A 17,430-nucleotide genomic window follows, 5' to 3' on the forward strand; every position below is an offset into this window, starting at 1 on the left:
TTTATTTTTTCATTTTTGTTAATAATATTTTTAATTTTTCATTTTTTTCAGCTTTTAATTATATTCCAATTTTTATTTGTTTGGTTGTTGTTGTATGTTATTTCTTTGTAATTTCAGTTTTTTGGTTATTTTCGGTAAATCTTTTTTGATTTTTTCAGGGTTATCAAATCAATTTATATAATATTAGACAATGGAAGTCCGAACTGATGAAATACACCACGAAACATTGTCAACCACCTTCAAACAAAAGAAACATTTTGAAGACTTTTTGTCGAGGGCGACTGTTTTTATCAACAACGAAATGTCCAGTCGGCAGGCGGAAAGATGAAAAGGTTTCGGTGTTTTGTTACTCTGTTTTTGTAGACATAATTCGCGACAAAAACAAGCAACTATTGATTTCACTATTTTGTTTCAATATGTGAATTCATGTGTCATCATTACTTTGTTTAAAGTGTTAATCTATGGTGGGTATGAATTTCGATGATCCCAGTTCTCCATTCGATTCTATGTCGTCATTTATCAAATCTGCCAGAATAATTGTATCTGTTCCATAATTAATTCGTCCTTTCAACAATGATCTTATCCAGTATCTTGGTTTTCTCGCTTCCATTTCTTTCGTCCATTCGCTCAAAAGATTCGATTATAAGACAATCGCAGGTCAATATAAAAACATCGTCTAGAAAAAGAGTGATGAAAACTGTTCGTATAGTGGAAACAACAAAAAGCACGCGACTCAGACTTGTTTTTTTATTTGTTTAGTGGAATTTTACTTTCTTCTTTGTTTTCGAAACTAAAACAATTTTTTCAATTCTGTTTTTGAAAACGAAACTAGTCGCAAGCATGTACGCCTACTTAACAAGTACGATCGAATGGCTAGGATTAAAATAAAAAACCGCAGATTTGTCTCATCCGTGACATTAAAGTTGTAATGATATGCAAGAAACGCATATGATTTTCATTATTAGTTTGAGTAAGTGCTGAAACTGGCGGGTTGGCTGTCCTTGTTCATATTTCACTGCCTGAATCACTGTGCATGCTGTTTTTGGCGAGTGCATTGGCTTGGGATGTGAGGTTGAGCAAACCGGCCATCGGATGCCTGCTTCAACGTAGCCCCGCTGGATACGGGAATGACAGAATCACTTGTGGTTCTCCCTAACTGAATGGCATCCAACGATGGCCTAATCCAAAGGTGTGTGTATCCTTGTCGAGACGACGAATGACACTGAGCCTATCAGCTGTCTCCACGGAACCTTCGAGATACCGAGCGCCTTCTCGTCATAGCATCGCCTTGTCACGGTAATGCGGGGCGCTGCCGTGATTGACCTTCATTCCCTAGCTACTCGTGGGACTTTTATGGACAGAGTAAACTTGAAAATTCTTTCTGACACTGAGTCTACAGAGAAGATGGATGTGGAGCTTACGACTTCAACTGACCTCCCTGTAAATTTAGATCAGGAGCGAGAGCTTCTCAACTCTCCAACTCCTGATCCAACAACTGAACCTAAAAAAACGGGTTGATGATGCAGCCAGGAAATGACTGAGTCATCTCCTCAAGAGCGGAGTACCTTATGAAACCACCTTGCACCAAATTCTTGAGCGGCGTACGCAGAATCTGTCTCAGGTGGAGGAACCAACCGCTCATGATCTGGTTAGCAAACATTTACGCTCAAGTGATGATTCACCAACACCAGAGGCGAAAATGCCCTGCACGGATGAATCTAAGGCATCGTCAGGTGCAGCTGACTTGCAAAAACCCTCATATGGGAAGGTTGTCGCGGGTATCAAGGTGAGAATCTTGCACATTGACTATCCGACTACCGCATTAACGATGAAACACATACGCACAAACATATACTTTGTGCCTGCCCCGCTGGGGACCAAATCAGGTTTTAGAGTTCGGCAGAGCCGTACTCTTACCATCTGACCTGAAAGACCACTCACCATACAAACTAATCGGCTTCGTTGAGAAACTGGGTTTATTTGGTCGAGTGTGAATAGGTGTAAGCCACAATGAACCCTTGCGGGTTGCGATGGAGGATTGAATAGACCCACTCACTTTGAACCTAACCTAAGTGTAAGTGAAATCAATAGGCGCTCTTTTCATCAATCACGTTTTCCAGTTTCGATTGCATAATGTTTGGAAAACAGACTAAATAGAAAAGTGTTTTCGTGTAATTCAATGTTCACATGAAAGTAGTTGTTTGGAAAAGACTTCTTCTTTCGACTAATTTAAGGTTCAATTAAAATAAGTTGTTTCGAAAGAACTTTTTCTTTCAGTTTGTATCTGAAATGAAATTCAGATAATTTCAAACTAAATGGCTTTCTTCGTTTTTTGGAGTTTTTCCACATTTTTTATATAAAGGTGAATAAGTAGAAAGCCAAAGAATGTTTTTCCCAAAAACTAATTCTCCTTACAATATATGTCTTTTCAAAAAAAACCTGTTAGTAATTGCTAATGGGATATACAATAGATGCGACATAATGTAATCCAGAAAAATATTTGGAAGTATCAGACCCGCACATAAAGCTGCGCTATAAATAGTCAACAATTTGTAATGTGAGGGTCTAAATTTTTTCAAATTACTCAAAAAGTATTAATGAAATTCAATGAGAATAAAAACGGTTTTTGTAGTGGAGAAATTGTTTTATTTTTTGATATTTCAATATTGGCCATTCCAAAAAATATTTCATTTTATTGTATTCATTATCAATTTAGGAATTCAAAAAAATCATTATCAATCTAGAGACGAGAAAAAAAAAGTCAAAATACTCATTTGTCATACGGACTACTGAAACTCAATAACACAAATATTAAAAATAGTTTAAAAAAAATTTTGAGCCGTCACGGGACCACCGGCAGATTTCAAACATCAATAATGATATTTTGTGACCCCTGTGATGATTGTTATATAGGTATTGAAATATTTATAAAAATATGTAATTGAAATATACATAAAAAAATTTCAATGTGGCTTTAATGTACTAGTGAACTTAAGAATCTTAGCTAGTTATTGCAATATGTAACTGAAGATCTTGAATTATTAATATCAATAAAAAATGTTTTAATATAAACCTCACCATCATTAGAAAATTATGTAATTAATAAATGAAATTGAAATCATTAATTAATCAAAAAATAGTATATGCTATGAAAATTGTGTAAATTTGAATCTACTAAGAGAGTAGATTGTACATTTACTGATCCTGGAGATAGACCAAATATACGTGGGCTCAATGCACAAATAATTGCTCACTTCAATTATAAAATATAATATAAACTCACTAATGACTTGATAGTGTTCGTAGTATGATTTTGCTGTCTTTGCAGGAGGCTGCTCATTTTCACTTTCTGAAATATCACTGTTAGACATATGTCATTTTTAATCATGTAATTATTTATAAAAATTAGTTATTTAGTAAAACACAGGTAATACACACTCTAGTAAACACAACTGTATACTCTATAGGTGTCCAAGCTCAATGTGGCGAGAGAGAAAGCGTAACGCCCAACCAATGGAAAGAGAATTGCACAGTGGCTCGTGCATGGCGACCCGTCGCCACGACATGCGTCGCCACTCCAGCAATCTGTTTTACATGCGGCTATAAATGTTTCACATCAAAATTTCTTCTATGTTATTACGAGCTCTGGGATCCCCTGTTAGGTTGTTGAATAAGAAAAACGAATGATCATTTTAATGGAAACGTGTGGATCGCATTCTTGAATGCTTCTATACTTAGACATCTGCCAATATTATTGCAGGTGGATCTACCCATTAGCATATGAAAATCGTGCGGTCTATTTCATAATTGATGCCAAGTAATTCAATGGTCCCTCACAAAACAAATTGCTTCCAACAACGCTTGCGATGTGATTATTACTGATTTCACTCTTTTTTTTAATCTACATTCAGAAAAAAGCTATAAATCAGGTCTATCTAACGTCAAAAAACGCTTACGAGTGTAAGCCCAAGAGTAATAGTAAACTCAGTTCTCTTCACAAATAAGCTGAACAAATTACTGTGGACGAAGTCTATCCAACTTTAAAATACGACAATAAGTGTCACATGTTATTGACTGATTTACTTTGGTGAACTCAACAATATTATCCTACAAGAAGAAATACTCCAACTTAGGCCACAAGTAAGTCGCCAGTAGTAAGCATAGTTCACTTGCCTTACACAAACAAAGTCACGGAGTGAATTACTGTTCAAACGTCACAACATCATAATCCAACTAATCAACTACGCAACAACCCTATTCCTGGGGCCCAGTTTATACCGAAACAACCAAACTCATCATCAACACTAGGATACAAGAACACAAGAATTACTAATGCCTCATTCAACAGGAGAAATTTGCATTCACAGAATATATACTAGCAGAAATAGACCACGTGATTAAGTACGAAGAAACCGCTGTCGTATCTAATTCGAGACGTTACCACGCACGACTTCATTAGAAGGCCATTGAGACCTATAAGAATTCCAACAATTTCAAAAAATAAGAAAGAGGTATACGGGTCAACAGAATATTGTAGCTAGAATTCCAGAAGGCCAGAAATATACTCGAATAGAACTCAGATCGACATTTTACCATGCCTGTCAACAACGTGAATCAATCAGAATAACCTAGTAACAGTGCGGACCAATCGGGAGTGACTCTTTGTCACGCCCCAGCATCATCCCCACCATTCTCTGAAATTATAAATACGAGTAAACACGGAGCTTGCCAGTCGGTCGTTGCTGGGACCGAAACGTTCGGTACTATAAGTTCCATTAGGTCTCGGCCTACCAGCATTTTGTAATATCGCTAGTTTGTTTTTAGAGAGGCTTGTTCGTAAAACCAATGATATTTCAGGCAAATTCATTAGTAACGACAGTGACTGAACTTCAATATCGAATAGATCAGTACTTGTTCTTGTAACAAACTTCAAAATGGCCAAACGGGGAAAATTTTCAAATGATTTACAACAATATCTTGATAGTGATCGAACATCATTCATCCCTCACCTTTGGATTAATGCCACCAGAGTTAATTTATGAAAGGGGTTTCTTTCCTTTGGAAGATCCCCCACATGTTTCTGTTTAATGATGCAAAAGTAGGAAACAATGAAGTTTTTTCCACAAAAAACTCTCCTAAAAACATTTCCTTTTCAATTAAAATGAAATTCCTATGTCTTGTAATGTTGTCCAAAACGGTGCCGATGAGGTGATGAGACAAATATCTTATCCCGAAACTTTAAAATATTGGGGATGATAGTGTTGCAACCAAGTGACATTTTATATAAATACTAATTAATATATCATATTGTGTAGAATTCCTATAAATGATATATATTTCGATTCCATAACTAATGTTATAAGTACGAACTGAATAGGAAATAGTGACTTTTTTGTAATTCAATGTCCATATAAAAGTAGTTGTCGAGAAAGGTCTTATTCCTTTCTTGTACTAAAATACTCAGGTGGAAGTACTTGTTTCGAAAGAGTTTTTGCTTACACTTTGCAACTGAAAAAAAAGCTTTGATGTGTTCTCTATATATCTTGTTAGGGAGTGCGTTAGGATCAGAGCTCCGGACAGCCCTGGACATTATCTTGTTGGGAGTACTGGATGGGACAGCCCTGAATATCACCTGATAAGTTTACATAAGAGGATGATACATTCCTTTGTGTGTTGAAATATGTTTAAGTGGGGCAGTCTGAAACTGACATTGTTGTTGAATAGACTAATAAATGTTATAAAGTTGGTGGTGTTATAAGTGTTTCAATATCGTTGTTAGCCAGTGAGGCATTCCTAACAATCTTCATGTACGTCATTATTGTACTTATTTTTCTCCATTCTTTGGAAGTTTTCCACATTTTTTGTTCAATGATGGATAAGTGGTAAGCCAAAAAGCTTCATTCCCAAAAAACTAATATCTTATGCTCTTCTCGATTCAAATAATGATTTTTCTCTTTGCCTAAAATAAAACACCGGGTAAGGGTCTTCACACTGCAAGTATTATTCAACCGTCCCATATCTCATAGTGTGAAGTGTGAGGGTGGCATAGGTATATCTAAAAATATATTTCAGATCTTTCAGATCGATTTGAATAATATGTAAAATATCTGAGGATTGAGTTGAAACAGTTGTAAATAATAAAGTTTTCAGAATATTCGTTACTACTAAATTCCCATCTGTCCTAATTGATGTAATAATGTAGATTCACCAGAATTTAGGTACGAAAGGCGATTAAATTTTCATGTTTCTGTGAGATATTTCATTATTAATTTTGATAAGATTAGAATGCATCACAATATAGCTCACTCAAATATTGAGTTATCAACAATCATGTTATATAAGTACGTAATTGTTCTTTTTAGATTTCTGCGTTAGCAACGTTTCAAGTAGAATTTTCGATAAAAAATATCAGCTAATATTGAAGGTAACTGTAAGTATATAAATTATCTCAAAACAATCAGCTTTCATTAAAAAAAATTCTTGGGTAGAAAAATGTTCTCCACTCATCTGAATATTCTAAATCTCCCTCTAACCCACTAACATTCCAAGAGATTTCTATGACAACCCAATCAGCTGGTGGTATGTTCAGGTGGGATGTATCTGTCGTCGACCGAAGTTGTGCTATGTTGAGCTCAGTGGAAAATGGTATCACTTAATATGACATGAAAGTTAACGTTGATAAGAAAGTTAACAGTGAAGAAAAAATTAGACATGAAAAATGCAAACATTTTACTGCCCAGAATATTTTGAGAACCGGAAAACTGACCCTGAATACTTCCTCAGACGTTCCTGATAATTTACATACAACAATGTGTGTCAAAAAATAACTGAAATGTGGACTGAATGAAAATACATTATCAAACAACACTTCTGGTGTCAACTCAAAAAAACAATCTTCTTGTATTTTTCCCCTCAGTTTCATTCCCATCTAACGATAGTAGTACTGAAAAACTTTTTGAGTGGTGACTTACATCAACACAACTCAATTATTATGTGTACTGCAACTAGTTTTTTATATACTGTAAACGAAAGAAAAAGCATAAAAATGAACTATTTTGTTCAAATAATAATAATGATGGTATTTATTGGGTGAAATAGGATATAACAACTAACAGGCGACGTTCAAAACTGCAGTGTAGAACACTACACAACCACTTAACCTCCACAGCCAGCTACGGGAACTGACAACAAAATATTAAAAAAAAATACATTATAAACTTGATATCGACCAGCATTCGAATAACAGCAAAAAAGAAATATACATATGGATAAATGAGTAGTCAAGTTTGTTTACCTAGTTGTAAAATTTTATTTTAAAATTTTGACTGAAAATACCAATTTTAAAATGTTATGAATGGGGTAGAAGTTTATTGTAAACGTTGCATATCTGATACGTAAATGATCACTTGAAAAATTCGTGAGTGTGTATCTGAAGAGTTAATAACCCTTTGTGCCGTACACTCAAGTTGTGTAAGTCAGTCCGAAATGTAATTTTATTATATAGATAAGTCGAAATTTTATTACAGATAACCTTATGATAGATACACGCAGAGTGTAGCGACTTTCGGTTTTCCATATTGAGCCAACAAGTTCTTGTCAGCTTTGATAGGATTCTGTTCCTTCTACGTATCCCATTTTTTGCAGTTTTCTCTTGTTCCTAATTGTGAGGCTTGGTCCATAGAGTACATCTGCATAGTTCAAAGAGGAAAGAACGAGATTGTCAAATAGAGAAATTCTTGTGTTTTCTGGGAAGGAATTTATGATTTCCATAAATTATCTTGAGTGAGAGCTGAGCTTTCTATCTTAGTTTATTCACATGGGAATCAAATCGGAGATCACTGACTAGAGTCACCTCAAGATTTTTTGCTTTCTTCACAATTTTCAATACATTAGAGCCTATAGTATTATTGACATATTGTTATACAATATCTCTGTGACTTTCTGGACAAAAATAATAGTATTTTCGACTTGGATGTATTATATATTCATTAGGCACATATTTTCAGCAAGGGATGAGAATGTGTCGAGATCATGACTGATCCGCCTATCAGCGTTACCTACCCTGTGTGGTTCAAAATAATGATAGATTTGCGTATCATCGGCATAGATATGTAAACTGCAATACTGAAGGTATTTCACCAATTGACTGATGTATATCGTAAAAAGGAGAGGGCCAAGAATTGATCCCTGAGGAACGCCCGTCTTTAAACTCAGACGTGTGAAATGTACTTCATCAAGAACAACTTCTGGCGTCTGTTGTGTAGATAGTTTCAAAAAGTGAATTATCTGATAAGTAAATATAATAACAGCTCATGATTGATAAAGTCAAATGGCGTGCTAAAATCTAGAAGAGCCAGGACGGTACATTGATTTCGGTCACTCGCTTTGAAAATATCATCGGTTACCTTCAGTAGAGCTGTATTACAGCAGTGACCACTCCTAGAACCCTACTGTACTGTTGGTAGTATTTTATTACTATCTAAGTGTGAGAAGAGCTGTTGTTCTATGATTTTTTCTATTATGCCTTCTGTCCCTCCTTTACTATTGATTGTGGAAACACATGAGTCACACAAGATTAACGATGAAACACCATTTCGAAGTAAGTCGTAAAAGTGACTTTTCTTGTTTTTCAAGATGGCAGACAACGTAAAAGGAGGAGGATGGCGAAAACCCTCGATTTAATCAATGATTGCGCTTCTTTTTACCCGTCTGGTGACAGGACTCGTGATGGTATGTCAAAGAACCTGTGTTATACTCACTTATTATGCTGAAATGAAAACAGATGAAGTGGATTCATGTACCTATTACTTTTTCAGATAGCGTGAATGATAGAATATTGGCACCATCATGTGAACCATTTCTTCATAGCTGTTCAGTTTTTTCCAACATCACTTCACATTCAGCAATGAATCTCGAAATAAAAAAAAAACAGAAAATCTCACCGTCTCAAACAGTTTCCTCTGCAGTGGAACGTATGACTTTATTTCATTTTTCGATAATCTATTTACTATCTGAGGCCTCTTCCCAAGAACACTACAAGGGGCATCTAGAAGCACCCTGTCGAACGATTCCGGTGAAAATGGAGGTCCATCAGTGACACGTTTCCGCGTAAAGAGGTTTGTCGGAGTAACAATGTTTCTTGAATCAGCCTCATAAATTTGTACTTTGGCGTCGAATTCTTCACAACGATTTTCCAGTTGGGTTACTTTCTTCGCAGTTTTATCAATTGCAACCAGTAGACCCTAGAAGAGGAAAAATTATTTGAAGGTGATTGACAATGTTTCGTGATGAATTTCACTAGTTCGGACTTCCATTGTCTACTATATAAAATGATTTGAAATCCCTGAAACAAGTAAAAAAGAATAATTAAAAAAGAATAGTTGAAAATAACAATTATATTAAGCAACAATAAACCTGAAATGAAATGATAGTGAAATAACCTACAAGTAAAAATATAATAATTGAATAAATAAATTCTAAAGGAATGAAAAAAGAAAATAATAAAAAAATAAAAAAGTGTAGAGATTCCAAGTCACGTTAGTTCACGACGTTTCGATTGTTGGTATCTACAATCGTCTTCGGGTGATGACTGGGTGATGACAGTCATCACCCGAAGACGATTGTAGATACCAACAATCGAAACGTTGTGAACTAACGTGACTTGGAATCTCTACACTTTTTTATTTTTTTTATTATTTTCTTTTTTCATTCCTTTAATATTTATTTATTCAATTATTATATTTTTACTTGTAGGTTATTTCACTATCATTTCATTTCAGGTTTATTGTTGCTTAATATAATTGTTATTTTCAACTATTCTTTTCTAATTATTCTTTTTTACTTGTTTCAGGGATTTCAAATCATTTTATATAGTAGACAATGGAAGTCCGAACTAGTGAAATTCAAGGAAAAATTATGTTTTCGTCAAACATTACTTCAACAATTACATAACGTATTTCCTTTTAAATGCGTCTCCAACCCTATTCAAGAAAAATTCAATTGAACTAGAAACTCTGGTGAAGTTAATGTGTTTTTACTTTTTCTCGCTTTTTATAAAAGAGCTGACATATTTAGGGAAAGAGAGAATACGTTGATATGAACAAAAAAGTACATTAATCTGCTTTGTTGGATAGTGAAGGCACACTCGATAATAATTTATTAGAATCAACTCAAGTGATCAAATGGAAAAAGGATCCATGACCCAATATATGTGTTGATAGACTGCATTCTCGGAGAAAAATTGGTAAACGACCATTATGATGAAAAACTGTAATTGTACGATCAACAAGGGGCTATCCTCGGATGCAACTTAGTCCTTACTCTTAAGGAACCTTGTAATTCGCAAGCTACTGGATTGAGATGATGACTTATTCACTATGGAGAATCAAGAGCTGTTGCGCTTGATATTCTTAAGGCCTTTGACCGTGTGTGGCATGAGGGTTTGCTGGCCGAACTGGGATGCTATGGCTTGTCGGATCATTTTCGTGTATGGCTCTTCAGCTTCCTGAAAGAACTTCCCTGCAAGTGGCCATCGATGAATATCTTTCGAATACTTTTACCATCAACGCTGGTGTTCCCCAGAGATTCATATTGTGTCCAACCCTCTTTTAATTGTATATCAACGACTTATGGGAAAAAACCAAGAATCCATTATATTGCTTTGCTGACAACAGTACACTTCTCTCGTCATTTCATTTGGATTCCAAGACATCGGCTACGAAGGCATATCTTCACCGGCAGCAGGACGTTGCATATCTTAATGAGGATCTAGAAGTCATTTCGAAAAAACCAGAAATCCAAGAAGATAAATGTCTCAGAACCGGATATAATAATGTAAGGTCAGACAATTCCGCTATCTGCTTCGATAAGTTTGTTGGGGGTTAAAATGGACACAAATATGTCTTGGCACAATCATGTCGATGGAATTGTGAAGGCTGCTTCTCAAAAGCTTGGAACACTGTTCCGAATCAGAAAACTGTACACACCTCAGCAACTTTTGTTGCTTTATAAAGCTCAGATCAGACCTTCTTTAGAATATTGTTCTCATGTATGGAGCTCTGTTCCCAAACATACCCTGAAGTTGCTGAATTCCATCCAGAAAAGAGCCATCCGCCTGATTGGAGACGCGAACATCACCTGCAACTTCGATAGCCTGGAATATTGAAGAAAGGTTGGAGATTTGTTTCTCTTCTATAGATACTTTCACGGGAAGTGTTCAAGTGACTTGGCACATTTGATTCCACCAAGAGCGGTACATATCAGAACTACGCGACAAACTGCGGCTGCTCCTCGTTTTGAGGTTCAACTCTGTATACCTCGAACTTCACTGTTCAAGAACTCTTTCATCTGGAGGACTGCGTTTATGTGAAATAAACTTCCTGAGAACTTTTTCCAAATGGATTTAATGTCCAGCGATTCAAATCCAATGTGAATCGCTACTTTCGCACAGGCAACGCTCTGAGAGCGTCTTGAGGATTTTCCTGTAGTTCTTGTGTTTTGTCCTTGAAAAAAATCCAAACCAATTTAATGTAACGTCGCCGGCTATTGCGTGCCGCCGCACAGTGGAAAATATGACCGACTTAGGTGAAAAAAATTGTAAAACGAAAAAATAATACAAAAAATTTAATTATCGGCTCGAAGTGGCGTAAACCTGTTAATAGATGTATTTTAAATCATTTGGGAAACTCTTCTTCCAGAGCGTCCTGAGCGTTGAAAAGTAGGTTGGATAACTGAAATACTAAATTATGGGTCATCTGAATCAAACCAACTACAGTATTTATTGGAAAAACCAGATTTTTTTTCGAAATTTTGTCAGAAAGACGGGAAATTTCAAAGGCCCAATATCCACATCTTCTTGATTATTAATTTGAGCGGAAGTAAGAATACATTTCAGCAAGTGGTCTTGGCGGTTACCTTTGGAAAACTTAAACCGCTCTTCAAAAAATGTCTTCCTCGTGATTCAGAGTTTTGTGTTTAAAAAACGTCAAAAATTGCAAAAATCTTTGCAAGTCATGAAGAACAAATCCTTGCGGTAACTGGAGGTTATATAGTTTTTCGTTATTGAATAGAAGCATACATTTACAAATTGCTAAATTAACTCTGCAGGTAGATTGCAATGTATATTCAATAACTAGTGCGGAAATATAATGTCTTAACTGTCTCAGTAATGTCCATTATTGAATGAAAGCAAAAAGACTTTGTGCTACGTACGTCGACGAAACGCAAGATCTACAGAAAACATCACTGCTGTCAGTGAGAGTGTGCAGGAGAATCCAAGGCAGTCGATTTCGCGTTTTTTACAAGAACTTGGCCTTTCGGAGACCACAAATTGGCGAATTTTGCATCATGACTTGGGCCAGCACTTGTACAAAATTCAACTGACCCAGGAACTGAAGGTAATTGGTGATTTTGGACTGGCGGCGTCATTGGTCCATATTTCTTTGAGAACGACTTTGGCCAGGCCATCGCTATCAACAGCGAGCACTATAGGTCATTGATTACCATCTTATATGATATTGATATTCTTTACGAATAACTTGAGGGCATGTCATCTCACGTGGAGGTGATGCGAACTTCCCGCTGAGATTGTGCGATTTCACTCCGTTAGACTTCTTCTTGTGGGGTTTTCTTGAGTCGCAGGTGTATGCGAATGAGCCACAAACCACAGCGGTCCTCAAAGCCAATATAACCCGTGCCATCAGTCAAATTTTAGCATGATTTATGTGCCAGAGTCATAGAAAATTGGACATTCCAGATGCCCTCCCCCTAGAGAAGCCGTGGCGGACATTTGAACGGACATCGCACACTTTGTTTTATTTAAATTCAAAGCTAGAAAGCGGCCTAATGAATGACCCCATTCAACGAAGATTTTAGCTACACCATGAATAATTTGCGAAATAAATCACTAAAGGCAAGCCAATCATGGGCAACCAAAACTCAGTTCAGACGAATATCAGCTGTGAAAATTGGTAAAGATTGTTAGAATGTTTGTCATGAAAATATAGAACGCAATAATCCTCGGGGTATTGGAAGGAATAGAAAAGTCATAAGTCTATCAATCAGTAAAAAAATTGATTACAGTAAGTAAAAATCCATTTTTCCATTGATATTCACAACACATGAAAAGGATATAATAAAGTGTATTCCTGTTTATGAGTAAATAAACATATAATAATAGGGGAGCCCAAGCGGGGTTTTCGGGATTTACTAAAGCGCGGCAGATTAATATACAGGGGGATACCTGTTAAGTACCTCCACCAAATATGAGCCCTATATATAAGGCCGCCGCCAGTGAGGGATGAAGGATCAGATCACTAAAAAAAAAATTGATCATCAGAAATTCTCGAGTGCGTCAGATTAAGGTAGGGTGAGTTAATTACCAGCTAAAAAGTGTATATTCCAGTAATCTGACAATTTGAGAGTGACGTAAAGAAAGGTGAGGGCACCAAAGTTGTAAAAAAAATAACGTCATTTCGACATTCTCGAGCGTAGCAATTTTTTTTTATTTTGAGGGAAATAATTCAAGAATAACGAAAAATAAATAATCTGACGATTTCCGCAAGTCGAAATAACAAGAATTCGTCGATAAAGTTTAATGCGTGCAGCTGTGTGATACCTATATTTCCCTCTCCGAGTTTCTATTCCTCTATTCTCTATTAACTTTTTCTCTATCTATTACTCTCTCACTCCGCCCCCACTCTGAATTCTGTTGCCATGACGCCATGACTCGATAGTGATGAAGATGAAGATGATGATTAATTATTCAATTAATTGATGGATGTAGCCGTTTCTACGTGGTAGGAAATCATAATGAAGAAAAGAGAAATAGAATTTTCTATGTTTTTTACCACTTTTATTTGTAACTAACGTTACTGCAGTTCCGTCTTATAAGGACATTTTCAAACTTATATATTGTGTAAGTTTGAAAATGTCCTTATATATCCTTACACATAAAAATGGTAAAAAACATAGAAGGTTCCATTTCTCTTTTATTCATTGATTAATCAATTGATTATAAATAATTAAATTTTTTTGAGCATTTTTTAAAATGATTTTCTTATAAATATAAGTATTCTACTTGAAAAACATACACTAATTTATTTGCATGCTATTTCCTGAGCTTTTCAATTAAGTTCAATGAATTAAAAAAAAATTGTTTTTGTCAGATTGAGCGAATCCCTCTAGATAATTGTCAGATTATGAGACAGCACGTCTAAAACATAAAGATGAACCATATATATCTTAATCTGACGCGCTTGAGTATTTCGAAATGACGAATTATAATGATGGCCGCGAGTTTGCGTCAGATCGAAATCGTCAGATTATTGAATGAGAGCTTTTTTTTGTTGCACTTAATACCCCCTTAGAAAATCTGACGGGCTCGATTGAATTTTTTTTTCTTTTCACTTTTAACCTTTACGAACAACCACCCACATAATGCAAACGATCAGATTAACATACCAACATTATTAAACATACGTAGGACATTGATGCTATCAATATCTGACGTGCTCGAGTATGTCCATGCAACAGTTTTTTTTACATATTTAAAAATCTATAGCCGCTTCCCCCACCGATGAAAATGTATATATTATATAACATTTTTTTCTTCTTATCATCTAAACTTTTCAACATAATATGTCTCAATGACGCTGGAGTAAATCCCCATTTTGCATCATGGGCTCCCCTGCTATAATGGAATTTGCTTCACTATCCCGTAACTTGCACAAGTTTCTTGAAAACTGGATGAGCAGCTGGTTAACGATTTATAAATATAGCATCAAACCTGATTGGTTTATCCCTCTCATTGAGTATTATTCCCATTGAATGACTAACTTTTTGTATTCAATCTCTCAGCTTACTTTCAATTAACCACCACATTTAAAGGACTTGATGGGCGACTGTTCAACTCACTTGAAACATCAATCTTCACGAACCTTTTCAATAATATTTCAATATGATTTCGTTCAAATACATTACCGTATTTTGCATGAGCTCCGCAATGTGAGTAGTTTTGTTGCCTGGTGAAGCGCACATGTCTATAACTATTTCATTCGGTTTTGGATTGAGTGCAAGCACACATAACACAGACGGTAAATTTTGGAGTAGCGCCCAACCCGAAGGGATAAAATCGTCTTTCAAAGGAGGGCATCCGGATATCGTCTCTGTTACCTGAACAGCTATGCCACTGAAAATATGGATTATTTTCATAAAATTCTAAAAATATGAAAAGTGTTGAAATTTATTCAAATATTTATACACTTAGTAAGTAATGAAAAAAGTTGTAAATACCAAATAAGTTAACAGTATGACCGTATCATATGAATTTTTATTGATGGCTTCATTGGAAATTTAAACCAACTTCTGCGTCGATTAGGATGAAACTTTACCAAAATTATAGTAGTCAGATGGGTCGCATTAAATGGCAAATGTCAAGTTTTTATAAATAAGTTCCTTATCGAAGGTTATGGGCGGTAAGAAGCTACACTGAGTTCTCAATCTGTCATCTCCTTAGGTAATGACACATTTTAGGGTTTTGTGACCCGACCTGCCTATTCCTTGGGTCTCGTTATTGGTCTTAGCCAGGGTCTCAACCTACCCAAACGAGGACTGATGGTCCACAGGCTCTCATTCAATTCAGTGTAGAAGCTTCATTAATTAATTATGTACATTATAACAGATGGTAAGTCAGGTGGTACCTGGGGGCCCTGCTATAGACTTATGCCTTTTCAGGGTCAAGATTACTTCACAATTGGCGTCTTGGGTTTTGGCTTCTCAATGTTTTCCTTAATCTATGTTGGTACTTCTCGATGTGATAGTGGTTAGTTTTTCCAAGTTTCTAAAAAATGGCAATGCTCTCAATTCTGTGTTAGTAGGGTTAGTTGGTTTCTTCTTGGTCCTTGGGCAATGTGATTCTAAGTGTTCATGGTATGGCGTAGTGATTTTCCTTCTTAGTGGTTGAGTAGAGTTGTCTGGGTACCATAGCTAAAGGTCGATTTTCGATCAGAGTTATGGTTCAGGCACGGCTTGAGGTACAATTTGAGTTGGGATTTGAACTCTAGAATAGCTCCAGACTGTGGGGCTGTCGACCTCCTGATCGCCAGCTAAAACTCGTCGAGGGTATCCTGGAATCGCTGGGATGTCCTCTAGGGCTCCTAAGAGTCTGACTAGGAAAAATGGGGGCTTTTTTCCTCAGAATCCTTCTAATGCTCGCACATGGCTTCCAAAGGGTGACCAGCGTGTCTATGGCTGCCCTGTTGCTGCTGTTCATTGTCCTGTTGACATATCGGCCTCGGAGTTCTTGAAATCTCAGGTTAATGGGTATGAGTTTCACGATATCGTAAAGTTCATTGAAGGAGAAATGGTAGAGGAGGTTGTGGATGTTTTGTAGGATTCTCCACTGTTAATATAAAGTGAGTTAGTTTCGGAGTAGATCATGGCTTCATAGTTCAGGGTCGATGTCATGAACATTTCATATCTGTGTAGTAGAGTCTTACTGGTGCATTTCCGAGCTTGCCTCTGAGTGCTTGTAGGATTTTTTTTTCCGGACTCTGTCCAGGGGTTCACGTAGGTAGCTTCCTAGTTGAGAGACCTCGTGAGGCCTCAGGCTCTCATTTCGTATTCAACGATGTTTATTATGTGGCCTGTTTCAAGATGGTGCTTGAAAAGAGATGATTTAGGGACAACTAGCTTATGTTTATGAATTATTTCGTAAACTGTTTGGTTTGGACGATGGACGTTCTGGAGCATATCGAACATGGTATTTCGTATACCTATGCCCTGTGCCTGATTGGGTGTCGTGTCCTTGGATGTTTGTAAAAATGTGTAGATTTTAAGGCAGAAAAGCTTTTGGATGGTCAATCTGGTCGTCAACCAGTTTGTAGTGTGAGAAAAGGGTATGCTAAAGTTAGATGAACCTTCGGATTTGGGAGTCAGGACAGTTGTTCAGGACATAGTTCTTCATGGATGGAATCACATACTCAAGTGTTATCCCGATGTACACCCGTTTCGTATTTCACATTATGACGACATTTTGGAAAGATCTCACCATATTCATGTGCTCTGCTTAGTAGCTGAACTTGAAACTCACTCGATGAGAAGAAAATGTCTCTCGAGGAATATTATCTCAAGGAAAAAATTTGAAAACTGTCAGTCAACTGACAAACTGGTTACATGTCGTTCAAATGAATAAATGTAAGTCACAAAAAATATCCCATTTTCTAATGAAGTGTGAAATTCGTTACTTGTCTTCTAATCAAACTTTCATAAATTTGTGTTGACATGTCCCAGCTCCCGTTAACATGCATTAGCAAACATCAAACAAAGCACTGCATTCAGCTCTAATCATTTATTTGCGTAAGGATTTATTATGACGATATTCATTAATCCTTAACCCAACCATTATTAACCACCATAGGAAAAATGGTGAAT

General features: G+C 36.2%; 1 protein-coding gene across 2 annotated transcripts in view; it reads right to left on the reverse strand.

Annotated features, from left to right (window-relative positions):
* Window positions 1-17,430, reverse strand: part of LOC111511176 (tRNA (cytosine(72)-C(5))-methyltransferase NSUN6) — a 65,756-nt gene that overhangs the window by 32,444 nt on the left and 15,882 nt on the right. Inside the window, exons 5-7 of one of the 2 annotated variants that reach the window (XM_074185132.1) lie at window positions 14,980-15,187; window positions 8,943-9,242; window positions 5,806-5,959 (exon numbers count right to left, since the gene is read on the reverse strand). In XM_074185132.1, the coding sequence (XP_074041233.1) occupies window positions 5,936-5,959; window positions 8,943-9,242; window positions 14,980-15,187 (532 nt within the window). In that variant the 3' untranslated portion in view covers window positions 5,806-5,935. Of the gene's footprint in view, window positions 1-5,805; window positions 5,960-8,942; window positions 9,243-14,979; window positions 15,188-17,430 lie in introns of those variants that run through there. The other variant, XM_074185131.1, reaches the window with a different exon arrangement.

Source organism: Leptinotarsa decemlineata, unplaced genomic scaffold (genome assembly GCF_025532065.1).
Source record: "Leptinotarsa decemlineata unplaced genomic scaffold, Ldec_3_MD MMD2_tig00026363_RagTag_RagTag, whole genome shotgun sequence".
Taxonomy (NCBI): domain Eukaryota; kingdom Metazoa; phylum Arthropoda; class Insecta; order Coleoptera; family Chrysomelidae; genus Leptinotarsa; species Leptinotarsa decemlineata.